We start from the raw sequence: 24840 nt of genomic DNA, 5'->3' as shown, positions 1-24840 counted from the left end.
ATCCCAGATGATATGCTCATTCAAGCAAAAAAAGATCTTGCTTTACTTTCAACAAAGCTGAACATTGATACACAGTCATATGAAGAATAAATCCACAACACAACATATATCAATACTCCAATGGAATGTAAGATCACCTTCAGAAAATAAGCTAAATGAACTAATATCATTTATGAATAATAATTCCATTAATATTGGTTGCCTCCAGGAAACTCATTTAACCCAAAATCAACTAATTAAGTCTCCAGGATATACTATCCTGAGAAAGGATAGATCTTCAGAGAGAAAAGGAGATGGGGTAGCTTTATTAGTTAATAATAATATAAAATTTTGTGGCATCAATTTTCCAGATTTTGCAAATGATGTTGATGTAATTGGTATCAGTGTTTTGCTGAATAATTTAAAAACCTACATAATAAGCTTTTATAACCCTAATGGCCAAACTATAGATGCCAAATATTTCTTTAATTATATAAATAATTCTAATATGTTAAAAAATATCCTTATTTGTGGTGATTTCAATGCCCACAGCCTTTTGTGGGGGAATAAATCAGCCAATAAAGCTGGTAAATTCATTGAGCATATGACTTCAAATAATAATGAATTAGCTGTTGCTACCCCTCCAAACCTGAACACATATTTCAACCCTAAAAGTGGCAGATTCTCCACAATTGACCTAAAAATTGTGTCATCAAATTTTTTTGAACAAAATTTACATAAATAAAATTGATAGTCTATGCACTGACCACTTTGCTATAGTTTGCTCCCTAAATGAACCTGCTGAAACTTCATCTCATACCTCCAAATATATGAACACTAAAGCAAATTGGTCTATGTTCCAAAATAAGCTAAATGATGAAATTACAAGTTTCACCCAAAGTTCATGCATTTCCAACACAACAGTTGACACACATGCTGAAGCCTTGACATCTTTACTAATAAATACAACTAATCATGCTATCCCCAGGACAACACCTAAGAAAACATTCCCTAAACAGATTCCTAAAGCATGGTGGACAAATGAGTGCCTAAATAAATAGAGGATAAAAAAGGCAGCTAGGACAGAATTCATAAAAAACCCATCACCTACTCCATATTTAAAAAAATTACAAGCAGAATCTAATCTAAAAAGGACTATAATAGATGCTAAATATAAATACTGGAATAATTTTGCAAATAATCTCTCCAGAGAAATACATGAGTCAATTATACATAAAGTCATAAGCCATATCTGTGGGAAAAAGACTTCCACCAACCCACTCCTGTGTGAGCTTATACATAATAATACCCATTATGACAATGATAATGGAAAATCTGAGAGATGTTCTTGGCTTTAAATAGAATATTATCCATGGGAAAAATGCTTGCACCGTTTACGGGATGAATCAAGTTATTTTTGCTGATTATCCACCCGGTTTTGCCTCGGACTCTTGCATATTTCTCAATGCATCTTTTGTGGAAACCATTAGGCTATGAATATCGATCAGGTGTTGATACATACGGTGAGTTGACTACTGCAGTGACCCAGGAGTATCATCTGGTTGGAAAATTAAATCATGAGATATTCAATATATCAAAATGGCCACCCCCCAATGTCGAGATCGACGTAAAGTTACTGATGGCACCAACGACGTTTATTTTGAAACAAACACTTCTTGCAAAATCTGAGGTAAATTTCGTTATTGATTTGGCAATGCTACGCGTCCGAAAACAACAGGTTATGAGTCCTGGTGCAGTTGCAGTTGAACAGCTAAGAGCTAACGGCAACAACATTAAACTTCTTGTCCCCCATACAATCACCAATCAACGTCACATTGCCACCGGCTCTCGTAGCTATAGCGATTCATCATTTATCAATGGAGAAATCACATCAAAATTGTCTTTGGCCTTTGTAAAGAGTGTCAGTTCCGTTGGATCCTGGACTGAATCCCCCCATGATTTTAATTATTTCGGTCTATCTAGCCTCGTGTGCAAAGTGAATGGTAGTACACTGTACTCTCTATCTGTTTATAAAAAATACTGTAAAACTCTGTAAGAGCTGAACGGTCGATTCCGCTCTAATGACTCTCACTATATTTAAAAAAGAATAACGGTAAATTTGTTTTCCGGAAAAGATTTGGTTATTGTTTTGTATTTGTCAGGCACTCAGGATATGAGTATAGTACGAACAGGGAATGTACGTTAAGAGTGTACATTTGCTGATGCTCTGACCGAGAGTATCAAGCTAATATCACTGTGTGAATTTGAAACGTATTGGGAAATCACACCCGACGACAGTGTTCTACTAGACCTATCACCAGGAACACAATCCAAATAATCTATGTATTTACTATTAATCCATATATGTCCCAGTACAAGTCCTAGTGCCTACATTCGGACTTCATTGAAAAAATTCCAAGTGTTAACAATACCCTGATCATTGTTAATAGCAGTCTATCGACTTTTCCTACCGATCATTGGCTATGAATCTTTCAAACAGCGAAGAATATTGTATTATTTTATCATCTTGGCCTATCGTATAAATTCTACGCTCCATACATCAGCAACTTTATTGAAAGCACTGGGAAAACCATTATTCAAAATCAACGAAGAGTACAGGATTTAACGACTAAGACATGTGGCTTTCATGCACTGTTCTTTTTCATGTTCAGATGTCGTGACTACACCTACAAGCAGGTTCTCGTTATCGAATGTGTCCTACCTCAATTTACCTACGTTCTTTTTTAGATAGTACCTAAGAGCGGATTTAACTTCTTTTTTAGTGCGAAGATAATAAAATGCACCGAGAATTTATGATACATGATTTATTAATAAAAAAAAATTTTATACATAATAAAAACGACTATCCTAATCTTTAGATTTAATAAATTACAAGTTAATTGTCGACAACAACTAGTGAAGGTAGATTATCTGAATTAACAGTGTACTGATCCTGATGTAGTGCAATGTCAGCGTCACATTTTCTACAGTAGAGTGTGACTTCACTTGTGTCATATCTCTTTGTATAATCAATGGTAATATTCTCTTTCATTCTATAGAATTCACATTTTTCAATTTGCTTATTTGAAGCAATTTCATAAACAGTGTCCTCAAGTGTCGAATCACATTCCGTCACAGCCAAATAAAAATCAGTGGGCTTATAATCATAACACCCATTGTCTCTTTTTGAAATAAAAATCACTACTGTTCCAAAGGTTTTGTTGTAGACAATAAACTGAGAGGGTTTTTCTAGAATAGGTTGTTAGATGCTAATGCAGAGCCGACTTAAATGAAAATACTCTTTTACACAAGTCACATTTAAATGGTGTCTCACCTGTGTGCACTCTTTGAGCGTGTTCAAACAGTCGAGCCACGGCAAGCATTTCTTGCATAAATAATCTTTTAAAAAGTTTTCATCAGTATAAAATCTTATGAGCTCATTCAAAAACCTTGATGTAAACAAGCATTTCTTACATAAATCACATTGGTAACACTCAAGCAAATTTGGATTACTAGAGAAACTAAAATTGTTAAGGAAACCAAACACATAAAAAAAATTGAATAAAACTAATTCGATGTACTAATTGGTTGTGAGAATAATAACCACAAACAATACAACAATATTCCAAAAACTCCTGTAAGAACTGTTTAATACCTCTAAAATTACTAAAAACCACAAAAGTTTTCCACCCCCGTCACATATGAAAGGTTTCTCACCTGTACACAGTCTTTGATATGTATTCAAACTGCAAACTTGCGAAAATACATAACATGTAACTGTCTACTCAATCATATGCCCTCTTTGGTGCTTGGTCAAATTTCCTGCTCACATTTAAATGGTTGCCCACCCGTGTGCACATTTTGATGGGTGTTAAAATTTGATGGTGTAGAAAAGGTTTGGTTGCAAACATCACACTTAAACAGTTTTTCACCCGTGTGCACTCTTTGGTGCCGGTTCAAACTTGATGCTGCATAAAAGGTTTTGTCACAAACATTACACTTAAGCAGCTTCTCACCCGTATGCACTCTTTTATGGGTGTTTAAATTTGATGTTATAGAAAAAGTTTTGTTGCAAAAATCACACTTAAACGGTTTCTCCCCTGTATGCATTCTTTGATGGGTGTTCAAACCGGCAGCGTGAGAAAAGGTTTGGTCACAAACATCAGACTTAAAAGTTTTCTCACCCGTATGCACTCTTTTATGGGTGTTCAAACTTGATGCTTGAGAAAAGGTTTGGTCACAAACATCACACTCAAATAGTTTCTCACCCGTATGCACTCTTTTATGGGTGTTCAAATGTGATGCTTGAGAAAAGGTTTTATCACAAACATCACACGTAAACGGTTTCTCACCCGTATGCATTCTTTGATGGGTGTTCAAACCTGCTGCATGAGAAAAGGTTTTGTTACAAACATCACACCTAAACGGTTTTTCGCCTGTGTGCACTCTTTGGTGCCGGTTCAAACTTGATGCTGCAGAAAAGGTTTTGTCACAAACATTACACTTAAACGGTTTCTCACCCGTGTGTACTCTTTGATGGGTGTTTAAATTTGATGCTTTAGAAAAGGTTTGGTCGCAAACATCACAATTAAACGGTTTCTCACCCGTATGCATTCTTTGATGGGTGTTCAAACCAGCTGCGTGAGAAAAGGTTAGGTCACAAACATCACACTTATATGGTTTCTCACCCGTATGCACTCTTTTATGGGTGTTCAAACTTGATGCTTGAGAAAAGGTTTGGTTACAAACATCACACTCAAATGGTTTCTCGCCCATATGCAATCTTTTATGGGTGTTCAAATTTGATACTTTAGAAAAGGTTTTGTCACAAACATCACAATTAAACGGTTGTTCAACCGTGTGCACATTTTGATGGGTGTTCAAATTTGATGATGTAGAAAAGGTTTTGTCACAAACATCAAACTTAAACGGTTTTTCGCCCGTGTGCACTCTTTGGTGCCGGTTCAAACTTGATGCTGTAGAAAAGGTTTTGTCACAAACATTACACTTAAACAGCTTCTCACCCGTATGTACTCTTTTATGGGTGTTCAAATTTGATGCTGTAGAAAAGGTTTTGTCACAAACCTCACACTTAAACGGTTTTTTATCGGTATGCACTCTTTGGTGCCGGTTCAAATGGCACATTTGAGAAACGGTCTTGTCACATACCTCACATGTATATGTCTTTTTCTTTATATGAGTTCTTTTATATCTTTTTAATTTTTCTTTCTTTTTACTTTGAAGGTGACTTTTCGAACCTGTTTTCTGATATTCGAAGCATTTTCCTTCAGATTCTGATGCACACGAAATTGAGTAACTACTCATAGATGGATTCTTTGAAACAACTAGTGACGTATTTCCCTGTAAGTGAAGTCCAGACACGTGTGGTGAAAAGTGACCTAAAAGTTTAAAAGTCTACAGAGAAATAAAATAAAACATAAAATCAAAACTCATAAAAGCAAAAACAAAATACATATCTTTCAATATGTTTTAAAAGTCTACAGAGTTAAAAACAAAAAGCAGTATATCTTTCAATAGGTTTACAGTCTACAGGAAAAAACAGTATATGTCTTGATATGTTTTAACAACTAATTTTATTTTCCACCCCTCTTCTTTCCCACATGGTGATACTTATATTAGCTTTTAAAAGTAGTTACTGTAATGCAACGAAAGAGCGAAAATGAAGCCTTAAAAGATCAAAAAGTATAACGTGGTGTAAATCAAACCATAATTGAAGGAGAAGAAATACTATAACAAATATCAGGAATTATTGTAACATAAAGAGAGAGCTAAAATAATGCACATCATATGTTGAAGTTAGGATTTTTTGTGTAGCCACAAAGCTTTGGATAAAAAAAAAAAAAAAAAAAAAAAAAAAAAACAAAAAAAACACAGAAGTCACGTTTTCCTCAGGTCTTACAAATAATAATTCAAATACGGATACTACTACTACTAAAAACTCAATGCAGTACCAAGACACCTAAACCCGAAACAGCTACGCACGCTCCTCCTCCATCCCAATCTATTCAAAGCTTCCCTTTTTAAACCATCCCACGAAGTTCCCATATACTTTATATCTTTCTTTATGACGTCTATTGAACTGTGAATAATAAATACTTTGTTTTAGTTCACTTTTCATCAGCTGTAAGCGAATTGGTAAGAAAAACAATATTTAGGCTGTGATTGATAACTGGTCACAGGCGACTGATAACTGGTGATTGAAAACGGAACTAGTAAGAGCTCATGATCGTGTATTTACATGCATAAAAGACCTTTGTTTGGTATAAAATTTTCACTAGGCTCTGATCGTTCGTTTCGATTTTTCTTAATCATTTTTCACTTTGTAGTAAAAGGATTCATCTCTCTGAGGAAAACGTGAATTTCGTCTTTTTTTAATCCAACGAGATTCGCTATGTTCTTCTAGCTAAATATTTAAAATAACTTGTTCCTAAACATACAAAAAAACTTTTGACCTCATATGCACAAAATGAATTCAGTACTTTTGTTTGAATTTAGCGTTTTCAGTAAATTAATATTCTATACTAAAAATTTCTGGTAGGCAGTTCATATAATAACAGCCGATTTTCTGCTTCTTTCAAATTCACCTTGGAATCAAAATAATAGACAGATTCATTTCTTTATCTCTTAATTTGAAGAGAAATATACACTATAAATATGGATTATAAAAATTATATAGAGATATAGTTTTAAGGCTTAATATCAAGCCTTTTGAAAACAATAAAACCTGCTAAACTACTTTCAAGTGAAAATTTAGAAATATTCATTAGATAATACAAAAGCGGTTCGGCAAACACCTGCACATTGGAAAAAGATCAAACAAAACTTCAAACTTAAGATTAAGTCTCTTTGTCCTGTTTTTGTCTAATAAAACAATATCTAATATATTTCTATCAACAAAAATACAATATTTCAGATATACCTTCATTGTTAGAATATTTGGGTTGCAATTCCTGGGTGTCGTATTCAAATTTACATGGTCCTGAAATGCTAGGTAAATTCAGCAAGGAAACATCTTCACGTTTTGGTGACAAAAGATGGCTTGGAACATGAAAGGGCTTCTCAAGGTCACATGGCAAAGCGTCTTCAAATTCTAAAACAAATTTTAAATTAGACAGATATAGAAAAATTTAACGGCAAAGCTTACTAAACAAATGTGACTGCTTTTTCTTTTTAGTTACATGTAAAAATGTACAGGGAATATACAGGGACTATACGTATACATTAAATCAGATGTATAGGCTATTCTGGTTTTTTCTCAAATCATTTTTAAAATCTACTTTTTACAAAGCAAAAGAAAATGTGAAACATTCTACGAAACTCATTAACATAGAACAAACAAAATCCTGAAATTCAAAAAACAAAATCCTGAAATTCATAAAACAAAATTCATAATATAGAACTAATAGCTGGATAAGTCTAAATGTAAGATAGTGTACTGTATAAAAAAAATATTGAATAATAAAATAAAACTAAAAAATTAACATTACACAGCTTAATCATCACAAAAAATTGACAAGACAAAAAAATGCCAATCAATTGGGGGGTTTCAATTACTTCCCAAACAATAGAATACAAAATATAATCTCCCATATTTTAACACCTCAATTCAACTAATTGTAGTCCTCTCTTACATGTCTTATACGTTGATATACCCATCTGAAGCCCCATCAGCTTTGGTGGTGATATATCGTTCATCATACCTGCACATGGAAAAGATTAACAGAAAAATATCTCTACGGGAAGATCACTCGACTCACCAAACTTAAAAACAAAAGCAAAAAGACTGAATTTAAAAATGTTTTGCGGCACAAAGAAGCCACTTTATCAACCCTCAGCTCTTAATAGTTAGATACAAAAACATATGCAGTTTCATTTTTTTTTCCATAGGACCACTTAATGATAAAGAAGAAAAAAAAGGGACGATTATTTTCTAGAGCAAAGTAGCTTTTATTTTTTTAAATTAAATTCAGATCGATTTTAAAAATACTTTACTAAATGTAAAGTATTGTTAAAATATTGTTAAATTACACACAAATACTTAAAAAAAAAAATTCTGGACTATAATCCATATTTATTTGACCCTCTAGGACAATCCTGTTGAGGAAACATAAAATAGAACGGTTAATAACATCACATAGTGGTGGTCCTCCATTTAACAGCCAGCTTGAACTCAAAATGCCTCCAAACATTTCAAATAAAAGCACTAAAACTAACTTTTTTTCTATAACAGAAAATTTAACTGTGTAGAATTACCGTTTTTGATGGAAGAGTACTCAAAAACTGTGATTATATCAGCCAATTCCGGAATATGTCTCTAGATCGCCAAAGTTTTGAAATGGCTTTGACGAGAATTATGCAAAGTTTTATGCTGACATCGTAGCTTGGATAAAACACAGATTTTAGTCAGGAAAATCCTAAAATAAAAAAAATATGATAATTCAAGACCAATAATGACTTTTAACTACTGCAAAGCATGTCTTATCCTAACACAGTTGAAAGAACATGCTCAAATTCTTCTGCTGTCAAAGCCATTAGTAACCTAATTATCAAATTTAAGTAGAGGATGTAGAAATTAAAAACCATATTTTTGATGTAAATATTTTTAAGTGCAGTTGTTCATTTTGATTTAGAATAACTTTCCATGGTAAGAAAGGAAAATACAACTTTTAACTTGTTCTGTTAGCTGTATTCTTTTAGTAAATTCTCCCAGCCAAAAACTATTATGTTGGAAAATTTGGCCTAACTTCTGTAATTAAAACTTTATTAATGGTTTTATTGCTTAAAACACTACAAAGCTTAGGCCTATAATGTATATGCGATTAAATTTTTCCAAGAGGATATGTCTAGCTGTTCTTACTTTTCGGGCTTCAAGAATGTGACAATAGATCTAAAATTAGATCCAAAAAAAATATTATGTAATAATGTTGTGTTTATCGATTAAAAAATTTACTAAAAATTTAGTAATTACCTTCTAAAAGATTTTAACATTCAAATCTAAAGTGAACTTCAAGCAATTTAGAAAATATTTACAGACAAATATGGCTAGTTTTTTTTTAATATCCACTAAGAATTGATATATTTGTTTCAAATAATTATGAAAATCAATCTGTTAAGCTAACTAAGGCAGACCATCTTTCTACGACCCACTTACAACAAGGTACAAATGTGCCTTCAATTACTTTTTTTTATCAAAATATTGCTTCGGCACATATGCTCATGTTATATTGAAACAAGTTTAATCTTTTACTATAAGTCTTTAATTAAACTTGAAGACGATACAATAATGAAAAAAAAAATATCCCTATCAATAGATTTTTCATATATCATGGTTGCAGTGACAGCTGTAACTAAGTTAGAGTACAAGATATTGAATTAGTCTGCAACCCTTCAAAATGGATTCAAATAATCCACAGGAAGTTTGTTGTCCAACCTTTTCAATGGTGCCTCTCTAACCTCTCTAACCTTAATATATATATATATATATATATATATATATATATATACATATATATATATATATATATATATATATATATATATATATACATACATATATATATATATATATATATATATATATATATATATATATATATATATATACATATATATATATATATACATATATATATATATACATATATATATATATACATAAGGAGACTGGTCATAAGGAGACATGTTAAGAAAACAATTCTTACCTCAAAATATGCAAAATTATCCTAGTTAACATATTATCCAAGGGGAGCACCTTTATCCTCACTATTTTCCTTGTTTTTCCAGTTTTACAATCATATTTTTCAATATTTTGTCATTACCCCAAGTCTTGAAAATTGTTTTGAAACAAACACCCAAGATTCATCTAGGCAATTTAACCTAACCTAAATTTATTCATATTAGCCTATTGATATCTTTTTGGTAGATGGCAGTGATGGTGTTTAAATTCTCTATTTAGAATATTGGAAAACTGAAAAATTCAATAAAATTTGTTTATTTTACACAATTTTGTTATAAATAATTGTACAACAGTGAAAATAGTGAGGATAAAGGTGCTCCCCCTGGAAAATATGTCAACTAGGATTATTATGCATATTATTAAGTAAAAATTGTTTTATAAGATGTCTAATTATGACCAGTGATGGTCCCAAATTTATACCCCATATTTCCATTGTTTCTTCAATTTTAACTGTTCTTTAATACGATTTAGTCAATTATTATACAATTTAATTGAATAGCTTAGGGCTATGAAGAACCATTAGGGGTGGGTGACCAGGGATTAACTGTCCACAACACAAAAATTTTCTTTTTTTTTGGTAAAATTATATTTAGTTACTTTTGGCTATCCTGCAACAGGGTTAGGTTACGATAATAATACTTTCAGGGATGGGTCTACAGGCTAAAGTATGTCCTAGGAAGGCATTTTGAAGTACCTATCTCCCCTCCTTCTCCCTCTCAAGGGTCCCAAAATTTGCCTAGATGACAGGTCCATGCCTATTGAAAATTTGATATAAAAAATACATTTTACCTTAATTTTCAGTTATTAGTTTCTTTTTCTCTGGCTGTAGTTCTGAAAATACAATTCCTGTTATTTAAGTAGAATTTTAAGCCATATCAATGTTTTTTTTATCTCAAAATTTAGAAAATGTATTAGTATACCTATCTTTAAAACCTTATAAATTGGAATTAAGTAAATTTGTGAAGATGAAAACAATTTTGTTGTAGGCTACTTCATTTAAGCAGAACATATATTTTGCAAGGTTTCACTTTTATAACACAAATATTTTTAAAGGCCATCAAATGTCAGGACCCTCTAGAGGAAGAAGGAGTGGAGGTAGGTACTTCAAATAACCGTCCTGGGACATACTTTGGCGGATTTGCAGGTGGCATAATAATTTAGCTAGGATGAAAGTGAATACATCATTTAATGCCTTTCTTTATTCAGTAATTGCTTCTGTTTCAAATTGAATCTTGAGCTCTTAGAAGCGGCCCAAAGTTATTTTATATAAATTATTAAAGAGAAAAAAATAAGCATCAAATATTGTATTTACTTTCATCCTAGCTAAACTATATGGCCCACTGCAAAGTTACTATTAAATTTACCCACCTCCACCACCCTAATGCAGAAATATATATCCTGCATTGGAATATACCCTGAATTGTCAACAGCAAAGTTTTGAATTGCAAAATTCAGTGCTATTTTTTTTTACCTTATTTGAAAAACTTGAAACGTTAGGAAAACAATTTATATTTGTGTTGCCCAATAAATGAGGTTTGAATTGTTATAAATAAGCATTTTTTGAATATATTACTCTTGAGCAACTTATTTATAAACTAGATATATATTTTTAACAACTTTTCAATAACTTAACTACTATCAATAACTTCTTTGGGTGGTTACAAAAATGAATACCATTGGGGCTCGTTTAAGGACTCAAGCTGCAATTTGAGACAGAAGCAATTATAGAATTATGAAAGGGCATAAAAAAAGGCCTCAAGTGATGTATTCACTTTGGTAAATATATACCAAATCATATTATTGAGTTACGAATAAAGTTAATACACCATTTGATGCCCTTTTTTATGCTTATTACAAATATAATACTTATTTCTATCGGAAATGAATTTTAGCCCCCCCCCTATATATGCCAATTCAGGGTATATATTTCTACATTAGGGGGGGGGGGTAAAGTTTAAACTTACCTCCCATTTACATCAGAATCAAAATTTGCCCCCCCCCCCAAAAGTAGAATAATAAACCCTGAATTGGCATATATAGGAGGGGTGGGGGGGTTGAAATTCATTTCTGATAAAAATGATTATTATATTTGTAATCAGCATTAAAAAGGCATCAAATGGTGTATTCACTTTATTCCTAACTCAATAATATGATTTGGTATATATTTACCTTCACTTTCATCCTAGCTAAATTATTGTGTCACCTGCAAATTTACCCATACTTTAGCCTGTAGACCTATCCCTGAAAGTTTCATTTTCCTAACCTGACCCCTTTCAAAGATAATAAAAAGTAGCTAAAGTAGAGTTTTACTTTATTTTTTCTAGAATGTCACCTTCTGAAGGGAAGCTATTCTAGATCTTTAACTATTTTGAAAAAAAGGCAGGGAAGAAACAAAAATGTAAAGTTAGGGGAAGATTATATTACCAACAATACTTTAAAGCCCAGCACCCAAGTTCATTAATACTTTAGTGCCCAGCACCCAGAACCCACAGCTCCCAACTTGAAAAATAAATCCTAGAATACCAAAAGCCTCAATTCATAAAACTAAATATAATGTTATTTTACCTTGTTGTTGTTGTTTGGGGTTTGACACGTTCAACCAATTGGTCATATGCATTTGTATCACTCAATTGTTCTGTACCTTCTGTAAACACTAGCTTGCTTGGGTGTCACTTTGGTCAATATTCACTGAGCTGGATCATGTATCACTTATCTTGCTATTGGTAGGGGATAATTCACCTGCAACAAATGCCTGCATTGAAAAACAGGAATCAAAATGATGCAACTGTGCTTAGTTATACAGCAATTAAAATACCTATACAGCACAATTATAATAAATAATACATTTTTACACTATGACCTATTACATACCTCCATATATAGAAAATTAATCAGATAAAATATAAAAAGATAGATGAGGATAATAAAACAAATAAAATAAAAAAGGATAACTCTAAAATAAAAATTTATGGGAGGGGAATCAAGGCCATCAATATTAAAAAATATAGAACATCTACCATTTATCTTGCTTAAATTAGGGGTTAATCCCCATCATCATCTGCCATCAATTATGAACAGGAAACATAATGATGCAAATACCATATCAAACAGCAGTATACAAAATTTATACAAGTCAATTATAATAAATAATACATTTAACCTGTCACCTAGATCAAATTATAGTCAAATAAGGCAATTCTAAAAAAGGAAACATCCGGAAAAAAAAATCAAATAACAAAATGAATTTAGGGAACCAAACTAGTAGTCTTAACCAAGTTACTTGATGAGTTTGCGCTTATTCAACCATGCCAAACCCAAGGGAAAACAATGGAGAGATAACTAGTCAATTGTCTGAGAAGGAGCCAACCTAGGTCTGGCCCCTTGTATTGTAGCACCTTCTGGGTTAGGTACAGATTCCTTTCCTTCATATTTCCTCTCTGCCATTCCAGGGTTGTTATTATCTGCTGACATTGTGGGACGGGATGAAGCTTCTCTACTTAGGTTTTCAACTGTCTTTTTCATGCTACTTATTTTGTTATCAACTAACATAATTATGCACTTTAGATCAGGACTGCTGGTATCTGCTAACATTGTGAGAAGGAGTGAACCTTCTCTGTTTAGGTTTTCCACTGGCTTATTTAGGCTACAGACTGCATTTTGAAAGGGTCTTAGTGCTAACTTAGAAAGCAGTTCACAAATAGATGTAATAACCTGAGTTAGATCAGAGATCTGCTTTGCAACACCTTCAAACATGGCCATGTACCTCATGTTGAGTTCCTTAGTTGGAGGTTGATTAGGAGTCAGTGGAGGAAAGAGTCTGTGTGTACTATGGGGATATGTTCTGTTTGTTTAGAAAACCCTTTCTTCAAGACCTCAAGCAGTCCCCATGGGGACATTATTGGTGAAAGAATAACTTTCAATTGCTTTCTTCTTCAAGAATACTGGGCACTTGCTAGAATTAGCGTCGTGGTTACCATTGCTGTTAGGGCACTTGAGTATCTAATCTTCATTTAGTGTTTTAGACTGGAAACTTTCTTCAAGGGTGTTTTGTACAGTACCTAGTAGACATCTTCAGCCTCTGCGGCAATTTGAGGTCATAGGGCCAAAACCATGGCAACTGTAACACTAAATTGCCCGGGAGATAAACTGCTTGACTGTATACCTTGCCCCCCACGCAGAGATTTTCAGAGGGAACTAAACATCCTGATTAAAGGCGCAAACCAAAAGGATAGTTGATGGGCTTGAGTTTTTAAAGTTCAGTGTCACCTGTTGTTTTATGTAATCAACTTGGACTTCCTTCACAAAATCCTCCAGATTGATGACTTCTTCGGATAGGATTACAATACCTTTTCTCTTCCTGATTAAAGCAGGGTTAGATGTAGGACTAAGTACAAACTTTATCTTACATCCATTTGCTGCTATATCCGAAATAAAAAGCATAGCAGCAGCTATTGAGCGGTTAACAGATATTACTATAATGGAGCCATCTGGTACAAGTATTTTGAACCTTGAACCATATTGGCCCCTGCGCTCATGATTTTGGAGATGTTGAAACAGTGTTTTAGGAAATAACTATTCTAATGCCTAATGTCAATAGCCTAGGCCTACTTGTCTTATTTGAACCTTCAATACCTAAAGCCAAAATCCTTACACTAGAGTTACTGGTGTCAGAGGCGACAGGACTACTAACCATCCTGTCAGTCATCACAAATAGAGCCCCTAAAGGCTAAAACAATTTAAGCAACAAACTAAATCACAAAAAGGAAATAAATTGTCAAACAAATAAAACAAATAGGCTACAAGCAGAGGGGGACCCTCAGTCAATAATAAGTTAAGCAAGCAATATAAGTCAAAAGCAGGCACAGCACTAAACTTCAAAGCAGGGTATAAAAAGGTTTGATAAGCACTTTCAAGCAATTGGTAGGGTAAAAATCTACTTTAGTTATTTTGACCTATCTTGAGAGAGGGTGAGGTTAGGAAAATGAAACTTTCAGGGATGGTTCTACAGGCTAAAATATGGGTCAATATAAACAAAATCATATTATTGAGTTAGGATTGAAGTGAATACACCATTTGATGCCTTTTTTTATGCTGATTATGAATATAATAAGCATTTGTATCGAAAATGAATTTCAGCCCCCCCCTATATATGCCAATTCAGGGTTAGGTTAAATATAGCCTATATAAGGGGGGGGGGGATTGAAATTCATTTCCAATAGAAATGCTTATTATATTTGTAATCAGCATTAAAAAAGACGGTAAAATTCTACTTTAGTTACTTTTGGCTATCTTGGAAAGGAGTTGGGTTAGGAAAATGAAGCTTTCAGGGATGGATGTACATGCTAAGGTTTGTCCCAGGACGGTACTTTGAAGTACCCCCCTCCACTCATCCCCCCCTCTATATAATGGTAAATTACTGCACAGTATTAGTTGTTTTAACTCCTATTTCATCCTATATTACTATCATAAATATAAATCACTGCTTACCTTACACAACTTCTGCTTTTAACCTTGTTCATTAAAATATATTCCAAAATCCTATTTAAATCCTAAGCCATTTAATTTTCAACCCATGCTGACTTACTTTATGGTATATGAAACCCAGTTAGTTGTGATGTCACACTTGCCTTATCAGACACCATTACCCTTAAGGGTAGCAGGCACATGCCAAACAACTCTGTTGATAAGACCATTTAAACTGTATTAATTAGGGAAAGGATTTCACAAGAGAGATCAGTAAAAATAACCTATTCCTTTTTAGAGGACAAATTATGTCATAGGAAGATGTTTAGGAAGCATTAATAGATAGAGTGCTAAAAACATCAGAATCGACTTCAGAGGACACGTTATATCACGGGAAGAGGTTTTTAAAATCCCCCTTCCCCCCAAACTCAAAATTTGCCAAAATTTACTTTAGTAGCTTTTAAATATTTCTAAAGCACTAATAGATAGAGCGCTACAATTTTCAGAATTGACTTCAGAGGACACGTTATATCACGGGAAGAGGGTTTTAAAATCCCCCTTCCCCCCTAACTCAAAATTTTCCAAAATTTTATTTTAAAAGCTTTTTAAATATTTCTAAAGCACTAATAGATAGAGTGCTAAAAACATCAGAATCGACTTCAGGGGACACGTTATATCACGGGAAGAGGTTTTGAAAATCTCCCTTCCGCCCAAACTTAAAATTTTCCAAAATTCTGCTTTAGTAGCTTTTTAAATATATCTACATCGATAAGACCTTGCTTTATAACCACCTTAGAAGCATCGTCATAGAACTTGTTTTATCATGGGTCTTGTTAATGAAACTCCCCCTTCCCCCCAAACTCAAAAATTTCTAAAAAATCTCATTAGAAGCTTTTTTTAATATTTCTAAAGAACTCTTCGATCGTTCAATACACATTAATGACTCAACTTTAAAGTATTCATTCTAGATTAGGGCCAGGTTTTTAAAATCCCCCTTCCCCCCAAACTCAAAATTTTCAAAAATTCTACTATAGAAGCCTTTTAAATATTTCTAAAGCACTAAGACAAAGAGTGCTAAAAACATCAGAATTAACTTAAGAGGACAAGTTATATCATGGAAAGAGGCTTTTAAAATCCCCCTTCTCCCCAAACTCAAAATTTTCTAAAATTCTACTTTAGGAGCTTTTTAAATATTTCTAAAGCAGAAGACTAAAACATAGAGTGCTACATGGAAGAGGTTTTGAAAATCCTCCTTCCCCCAAACTCAAAATTTTCCAAAATTCTACTTTAGAAGGTTTTTTAAATATTTCTAAAGCGCTAAGACATAGAGCGCTAAAAATATCGGAATCGACTTCAGAGGACACGTTATGTCAAGGGAAGAGGTTTTTAAAATCCCCCTTCCCCCCAAACTCAAAATTTTCCAAAATTTTACTTTAAAAGCTTTTTAAATATTTCTAAAGCACTAATAGATAGAGCGCTACAAATATCAGAATCGACTTCAGAGGACAAATTATGTTATGGGAAGATGTTTTTGGAATCCCCTTCCCCCAACTCAAAATTTTCCAAAATTCTACTTTAGAAGCTTTATAAATATTTCTAAAGCTTTAATAGATTGAGTGCTAAAAACATCATAATCAACTTCAGAGGACACCTTATATTACGGGAAGATGTTTTTTAAATCCCCCTTCCACCAAACACAAAAATTTAAAAAAATTTAATTTCGAATCTTTTTTAAATATTTATAAAGCTCTCAGACATAGAGTGCTAAAAACATCAGAATCGACTTCAGAGGACACGTTATATCACGGGAAGTTGTTTTGAAAATCCCCCTTCCTCCAAAACTCAAAATTTTTCAAAATTCTTCTTTAGAAACTTTTTAAATATTTCTAAAGCACTAAGACATAGACTGCTAAAAACATCAGAATCGACTTCAGAGGACACGTTATATCACGGGAAGATGTTTTAAAAATCCCCCTTCCCCCCAATCTCAAAATATTATAAAATTCTGCTTTAGGCGCTTTTTAAATATTTCTCAAGCACTAAGACATAGAGTGCTAAAAACATCAGAATCGACTTCAGAGGACAAATTATTTTACGGGAAGATGTTTTTGGAATCCCCTTCCCCCCAAACTCAAAATTTTCCAAAATTCTACTTTAGAAGCTTTCTAAATATTTCTAAAGCTTTAATAGATAGAGTGCTAAAAACATAAGAATCTAATTCAGAGGACAACTTATATCACGGGACGAGGTTTTTAAAATCCCCCTTCCCCCATAACTAAAAATTTTCAAAAAATCTACTTTATAATATTTTCAAATATTTCTAAAGCACTAATAGATAGAGTGCTAAAAACATCAGAATCGACAAGGATATTTACATCTGTTAAGAAGCGACTATTTCAAATGCAGGAAAAACCCATACTAAGTTGACCTATCTTTCCAATATATTCATAACCCAATTCACTGTTATCTTTAGTTCAACTATTCCGCCGTTTAACAATGAAACAATTAATTAAAGCCGCAATAGATATTACGAGTTATTCTCAGGTAAAGTGTAATTTTTCAAAATCAATCTATGACAAAACATGGATGGCTCGTTCACAGCTTTCTGAGCTAGAAAATTTCCGTTTTTTGATGATTTGGCTTCAAATACCGCCTCCAAGGGAGAATTTCATGATCAACAATGTTACTTGTTGTAAACAAACCTTTGTGGATTGGAGCCAGTTCTGCAAAGAGGTTTGTATGTACATATGTCATTCAAACTTCGCTCCTTTGGGAGGAGAAGGAGTCATTGTTGAGATAGATGAAGCCCATTTTGGGAAGCGTAAATATAATAGTGGTCGGATTGTCAAGGGTAAATGGGTATTTGGTGGAATAGAGCGAGGAACTGGTAATTCATTCATGGTTTATGTGCCGGATAGAAGTAGTGCCACGTTGTTGGGAATTATCTAAAACCGAATCCTGCCAGGGACAACAATTATCAGCGACTGTTGGAGGGCCTACGATTGCCTGGCTAGCAAGGGCTATCAGCATTTACGCGTCAACCACAGCATAAATTTTTTTGACCCTGCAACAGGTGCTCACACACAAAACATCGAAAGACACTGGCGTGAAGTTCGAGACAATATACCCAAATATGGCAGAAGAGAAGAACATATGGAAGGATATCTGGCAGAGCACTATTTCAAAAAAATATTCAATCTCCTCGAGAATGCACCATTTCATGAAATATATATCGGAGCTTTATAACCCCAACTAATGTGTTTTTTATGGGTATTATTTACTAATTAATGTTTAAAACGTTGTAACAGAAAATTTGGCAATTTACAGTATCTAACCCCATTTGTTCTTAAAGCAATTCAAATGTTTTTGTCCAAATAGTTTAGTGTAGCAATCTTCATTCTTGAAGCTACGAGACGTTATTAAAGTGTAAATAGGGAAAGGGAGAGAGGGGGCAGAAGTAAATATTTGACTATAGATTATTCGGTACTTGTGCATTATAAATAATACACCACTATACACGAAAGAAGTTAAGTTTGGTTACTGGTAATTAAATAAAATAAAATAGTATTAAAATATAATATTTTATATAAATATTTTTTATATAGCTGTTCCCCGTTGGGGGTGGGGGGTAACTCCTAACAGATATGAAAGATATACCCGACCCTACGTACCTTAGTCCCTCGCTAAAAAAAAAAAAAAAACTGATTAAAAATTATAAACACGCTAAGAAATCAAAATTTGCAATCCATTTGTCCAAAAAATACCTGTGGGTCTCGTTTCCGCGCACAGTCTATAGTGGTGGGTTATTTATAATGCACAAGTGATATAACGTGTCCTCTGAAGTCGATTCTGAAACTTGTAGCGATCTATCTATTAGTGCTTTAGAAATATTTAAAAAAGCTTCTAAAGTAAAATTTGGGAAAATTTTGAGTTTGGGGGGTCGGGGGATTTTCAATCAAACTAACCGTGATATAAAGTGTCCTCTGACGTTGAGTCTGTGGGTTTTAGAACTATATGTCTTAGCGCTTTAGAAATATTTAAAAAGCTTCTAAAGTAGAATTTTTGAAATTTTTGAGTTTGGATGGAAGGGTGATTTTCAAAACCACTTCCCGTGATATAACGTGTCCTCTGAAGTCGATTCTGATGTTTTTAGCACTCTATCTATTAGTGCTTTAGAAATATTTAAAAAGCTTTTAAAATAAAATTTTGGAAAATTTTGAGTGAGGGGGGAAGGGGGATTTTAAAAACCTCTTCCCGTGATATAACGTGTCCTCTGAAGTCAATTCTGAAACTTGTAGTGCTCTATCTATTAGTGCTTTAGAAATATTTAAAAAAGCTTCTAAATTAAAATTTTGGAAATTTTTGAGTTTGGGGGGAAGGGGGATTTTAAAAACCTCTTCCCGTGATATAACGTGTCCTCTGAAGTCGATTCTGATATTTGTAGCTTTCTTTGTCTGTGTGCTTTTGTAATAATTAAAAAAGCTCCTTAAGTTAATTTTAGTACAATTTTTTGATTTGATTGTAGGGGGATTCTCACTAACTAGACCAGTGGAGTAACGTATTCTCTGAAGTTGATTATGTTAATCTTATATGTCAATGACTTAGCGCTTTAGAAATATATATAAAGATTCTAGAGTAAAGTTTTGTAAAATTGTAAGTTTGGGGGGGGGATTTTCAAAACCACTTCCCGTGATATAACGTGTCCTCTGAAGTCGATTCTGATGGTTGTAGCTCTCTATGTATTAGTTCTTTAGATATATTTTAAAAGCTTCTAAATTATATTTTTTGTAAATTTTGAGATTGGGTGGAAGGGTGATTTTCAAAACCTCTTCCCGTGATATAACGTGTCCTCTGAAGTCAATTCTGATGTTTTTAGCACTCTATCTATTAGTGCTTTAGAAATATTTTAAAAGCTTCTAAAGTAGCTTTTTGTAAAATTTTGAGTTGGGGGGAAGGGGGATTTCAAAAACCTCTTCCCGTTATATCAGGTGTCCTCTTTATTTGATTCTTATGTTTTGATCACTCTATCTAAAACATCTTTAGAAATATTTAGCAATCTTCTTAAGAAGAATTATTGAAAATTTTTATTTAGGGGGGAAGGGAGATTAAAAAAACATCTTCCCGTAAAATAAGTTGTCCTCTTAAGTCAATTCTGAGCTTTGTAGTGATCTATCTATTAGTGCTTTAGAAATATTTAAAAAGCTTCTAAAGTAAAATTTTGGAAATTTTTGAGTTTGGGGGGAAGGGGGATTCTAAAAACCTCGTCCCGTGATATAACGTGTCCTCTGAAGTAGATTCTGATGTTTTTTTCACTCAATGTCTTAGAGCTTTATAAATATTTAAAAAGCTCCTAAAGCAGAATTTTAGAAAATTTTGAGTTTGGGGGGACGGGGGATTTTAAAATCCACTTCCCGTGATATCAAGTGTCCTATGAAGTCGATTCTGATGTTTTTATCACTATATTTATTAGAGCTTTAGAAATATTTAAAAATCTTCTAAATTATAATTTTTAAAAATTTTGAGTTTGGGTGGAAGGGTGATTTTAAAAACCACGTCCCGTGATATAACGTGTCCTCTGAAGTCGAGTCTGATGTTTTTAGCACTATATGTCTTAGAGCTTTAGAAATATTGAAAAAAGATTCGAAAGTAAAGTTTTTGAAAATTTTGAGTTTGGGGGAAGGGGGATTTCAAAAACATCTTCCCATAACATAATTTTTCCTCTGAAGTCGATTCAGATATTTCTAGCGCTCTATGTCTTAGCGCTTTAGAAATATTTAAAAAACCTTCTAAAGTAGAATTTTGGAAAATTTTGAGTTTGGGAGGAAGGAGGATTTTCAAAACCTCGTCCCGTCGAGTGATTTGAAAATCCTCCTTGAAGGAGGATTTTCAATACCTCATCCCGTAGCACTCTATGTTTTAGCGCTTTATAAATATTTAAAAAGCTCCTAAAGTAGAATTTTCGAAAATTTTGAGTTTGGGGAGAAGGGGGGTTTTAAAACCCTCTTCCCGTGATATAACGTGTCCTCTGAAGTCAATTCTGAACCTTTTAGAGCTCTATGTCTTAGTGCTTTAGAAATATTTAAAAGCTTCTAAAGTAAAATTTTGGAAAATTTTGAGTTTGGGGAGAAGGGGGCTTTTAAAAACCTCTTCCCGTGATATAACGTGTCCTCTGAAGTCGATTCTGATGTTTTTATCACTCTATTTCTTAGCGCTTTTTAATATTTAAAACATCTTATATATTAGAATTTTTGTAATTTTTGATTTTGGGATGTAGGGGGATTTTCAAACCCTCGTCCCGTGATATAACGTGTCCTTTGAAGTCGATTCTGATGTTTTTAGCACTCAATCTATTAGTGCTTTAGAAATATTTAAAAAGCTTTTAAAATAAAATTTTGGAAAATTTTGAGTTAGGGGGGAAGGGGGATTTTAAAACCCTCTTCCCGTGATACAACGTGTCCTCTGAAGTCAATTCTGAAACTTGTAGCGCTCTATCTATTAGTGCTTTAGAAATATTTAAAATCTTCTAAAGTAAAATTTTGGAAATTTTGAGTTTGGGGGGAAGGGGGATTTTAAAACCCTCTTACTGTGATATAACATGTCCACTGAAGTCGATTATGAAATTTGTGGCGCTCTATCTTGTAGTGCTTTACCATTAATTTAAAAAGCTATTTAAAGAGTAATTGGTGAAATTTTGAGAGAGGGGGGAAGGGTGATTTTCAAATCAAATTCCCTCTATAGAACGTGTTATCTGAAGTTGTGGTCATTATTTCTAGCACTCGCGGTATGATCTATTTTTTACAATTTATTTAACTTCAATTGTATAATTTTGGAAAATTTTGAGTTTGGGATGAAGGGGGATTTTCAAAACCACTTCCTGTGATATAACGTGTCCTCTGAAGTCGATTCTGATGTTTTTAGCACTCTATCTATTAGTGCTTTAGAAATATTTAAAAAGCTTTTAAAATAAAATTTTGGAAAATTTTGAGTTAGGGGGGAAGGGGGATTTTAAAACCCTCTTCCCGTGATATAACGTGTCCTCTGAAGTCAATTCTGAAACTTGTAGCACTCTATCTATTAGTGCTTTAGAAATATTTAAATGCTTCTAAATTAAAATTTTGTAAATTTTGAGTTTGGGGGGAAGGGGGATTTTAAAAACCTCTTCCCATGATATAATGTGTCCTCTGAAGTCGATTCTGATGTTTTTAGCACTTTATCTATTAATGCTTCCTAAACATCTTCCTATGACATAATTTGTCCTCTAAAAAGGATTAGGTTATTTTTACTGATCTCTCTTGTGAAATCCTTTCCCTAATTAATACAGTTTAAATGGTCTTATCAACAGAGTTGTTTGGCATGTGCCTGCTACCCTTAAGTGTAAGGGTGTCTGATAAGGCAAGTGTGACATCACAACTAACCGGGTTTCATATACCATAAATAAAGTCAGCATGGTTTGAAAATTAAATGGCTTAGGATTTAAATAGGATTTTTGAATATATTTTAATTACCAAGTTTAAAATCAGAAGTTTTTTGAGGTAAGCAGTTATTTATATTTTTTACAGTAATAAAGGATTAAATAGGAGTTAAAGACAACTAGTAATTTGCAGTAATTTACCCTTAGCTTTAGGGGGGGGGGATGATTGGAGGTGGGTACTTCAAAATATCTTCCCGGGACATACTTTAGCCTGTAGAACCATCCCTGAAAGTTTCATTTTCTTAACCTAACCCCTTTCCAAGATAGCCAAAAGTAACTAAAGTAGAATTTTACCAAATACTGAACATTCTACTAATATTTTTAAATATTTAAATATTTTAAATATATTAAGGATTTTGAAACATCCCAATTACAATTTTAGCCTCAATTTATTATTCAAATCCTCCAACTGTAAATAAGCAAAATATTTCATTTTGGCACCCATGGCCAGTTCTTATGAGATTAGAGTTGACTACCCAGCATTTGACTACACAAAAATTAGAACTTTCTATGTTGTATATGAACCTACTTAAAAAATTATTAATAGTAGGCCTATCACACAACTTCCATATTTTTGTTAATTAAGCAGCAATTGGTAAATAAGTGACAGGAGTTAAATTCACACCAGACTTTCTTAACTCAATTGTTAAGCCTATTGCTAGCAATAACAATTAAAATAAACCTAAAAGAATAAAACATCACAACATCACAACATGTGATGCCTCAAGTTTTTCTTCTTCTTCTATTTCACAACAGGCGGGCTTTTCAGTAACACTATTTAGCCCTTTTCCTTTTGCTTCACTCTGTGGGCTACAGAGCTACTGGCTTGATTGCCTCTTATTTAGGTTATTAGATATTTTCAGATATCTTTCAGTAGATCTTTTGACTCAAGGAGTTGAAATATAAGATGATAGATTTTGATTTCTATGCTCTGTGTGCAGGTATAGTTGGATAGGCTCTTGGCTGATAGTAAGATTTTGTGGTGTTTGAAGCATTTTAACAGTTTATAAAGCAAGGTATGTTGTGCAGACGTCAACATAAAACATTCAAATAGGCATTGGTCAATAGTTTCATTATTCATATTACAATACCTGCAAAGAGGGGACAGGGGAACTGAACCACTTGAATTAGGAAACTGGTACGAGAATGCAATAAAGTTGAATCCATTTGTTCCAGAACGAATGGAAGTTTTTCTTCTTCTTCTATTTAACAGCAGGTGGGCATTCACTGATACTATTTAGCCCTTTTCCTTTTGCTTCACTCTGTGGGCTACAGAGCTATAAATATCTATTATTAGATATTTTCAGATATCTTTCAGTAGATATTTCGACTCTAGGAGTTCAATTATGAGTTGATAGATGTCGATTTTTATGCTCTGTGTGCAGGTATAGTTGGCTAGGCTCTTGGCTGATAGTGAGATTTTGTGGTGTTTGAAGCATTTTAACAGTTTGCAAAGCAAGGTATGTTGTGCAGACGTCAGCTTATTACATTCAAATAGTAAATGGTCAATTGTTTCATTATTCATATTACAATTCCAGCAAAGAGGGGACATGGGAAATGAACCACTTGAATTAGAAAACTTATATGAGAATCCAAAAAATTTAGTCCATTTGTTCCAGAACGAGGTAATTAATATGATTATCTTCTGGAATAGTTGTTTTATTTAGAGTTAGTTTTGCATTAACATGGTTTTGCTTTCGGTGAAATTGGATTATTTTTGACTTGGTAGGTGCAATGGGTAAATCTGAATGTTGAGAGAATTTTTTAAATTGGAAAAGTGACTTTTGCAGATTTGAGTGTGCTATCTCAAAGGTGTTCCCAGATGACCATAGCACCAAATCGTCAGCATATTGTAGGTTCGTGTGGGGTAGGTTCATGTCCCAGAGATATAGGGCAAACAGGAGGCAACTGAGGACTGCTCCCTGAGGTAGGCCTTTGGTTGTTGTCTTTTGGGGTGAAGAGGCTGAACCAACACAAACAATGAAACTTCGCACTTCTAGGAAGGATTTTATAAAGGATACTTGCTTGGGGGTAGTCCAAGGTTTGCAAGTCTGTTTAAAAGGATTTGGTGGTTCACACTGTGCAACTAGGACATTATTTTTTTAGAATGATTCATTTATTGAATTTGTTAGCAAAATGAAAGCATCTGTGGAGGAGTGGTGTTTCCTGA

The 24840-nt window shown here is 33.3% G+C and overlaps 1 protein-coding gene across 3 annotated transcripts in view; it reads right to left on the bottom strand.

The window, feature by feature from the left end:
• Nucleotides 1-3121: 3121 nt before the first annotated feature.
• LOC148948148 (uncharacterized) overlaps nt 3122-24840 on the bottom strand; it is a 374053-nt gene continuing 352334 nt past the window's right edge. For 2 of the 3 annotated variants that reach the window (XM_089095709.1, XM_089095710.1), the window contains 2 exons: nt 6920-7090; nt 3133-5378 (listed from right to left, as the gene is read on the bottom strand). In XM_089095709.1, the coding sequence (XP_088951835.1) occupies nt 3793-5378; nt 6920-7090 (1757 nt within the window). In that variant the 3' untranslated portion in view covers nt 3133-3792. Of the gene's footprint in view, nt 5395-6919; nt 7091-24840 lie in introns of those variants that run through there. The other variant, XM_089095711.1, reaches the window with a different exon arrangement.

The sequence above is a fragment of the Artemia sp. Qi Xiang Cuo genome, chromosome 10 (assembly GCF_049724085.1).
Source record: "Artemia sp. Qi Xiang Cuo chromosome 10, ASM4972408v1, whole genome shotgun sequence".
In the NCBI taxonomy this organism is placed as follows: domain Eukaryota; kingdom Metazoa; phylum Arthropoda; class Branchiopoda; order Anostraca; family Artemiidae; genus Artemia; species Artemia sp. Qi Xiang Cuo.
This window is presented reverse-complemented; position numbering and strand designations above follow the sequence as displayed.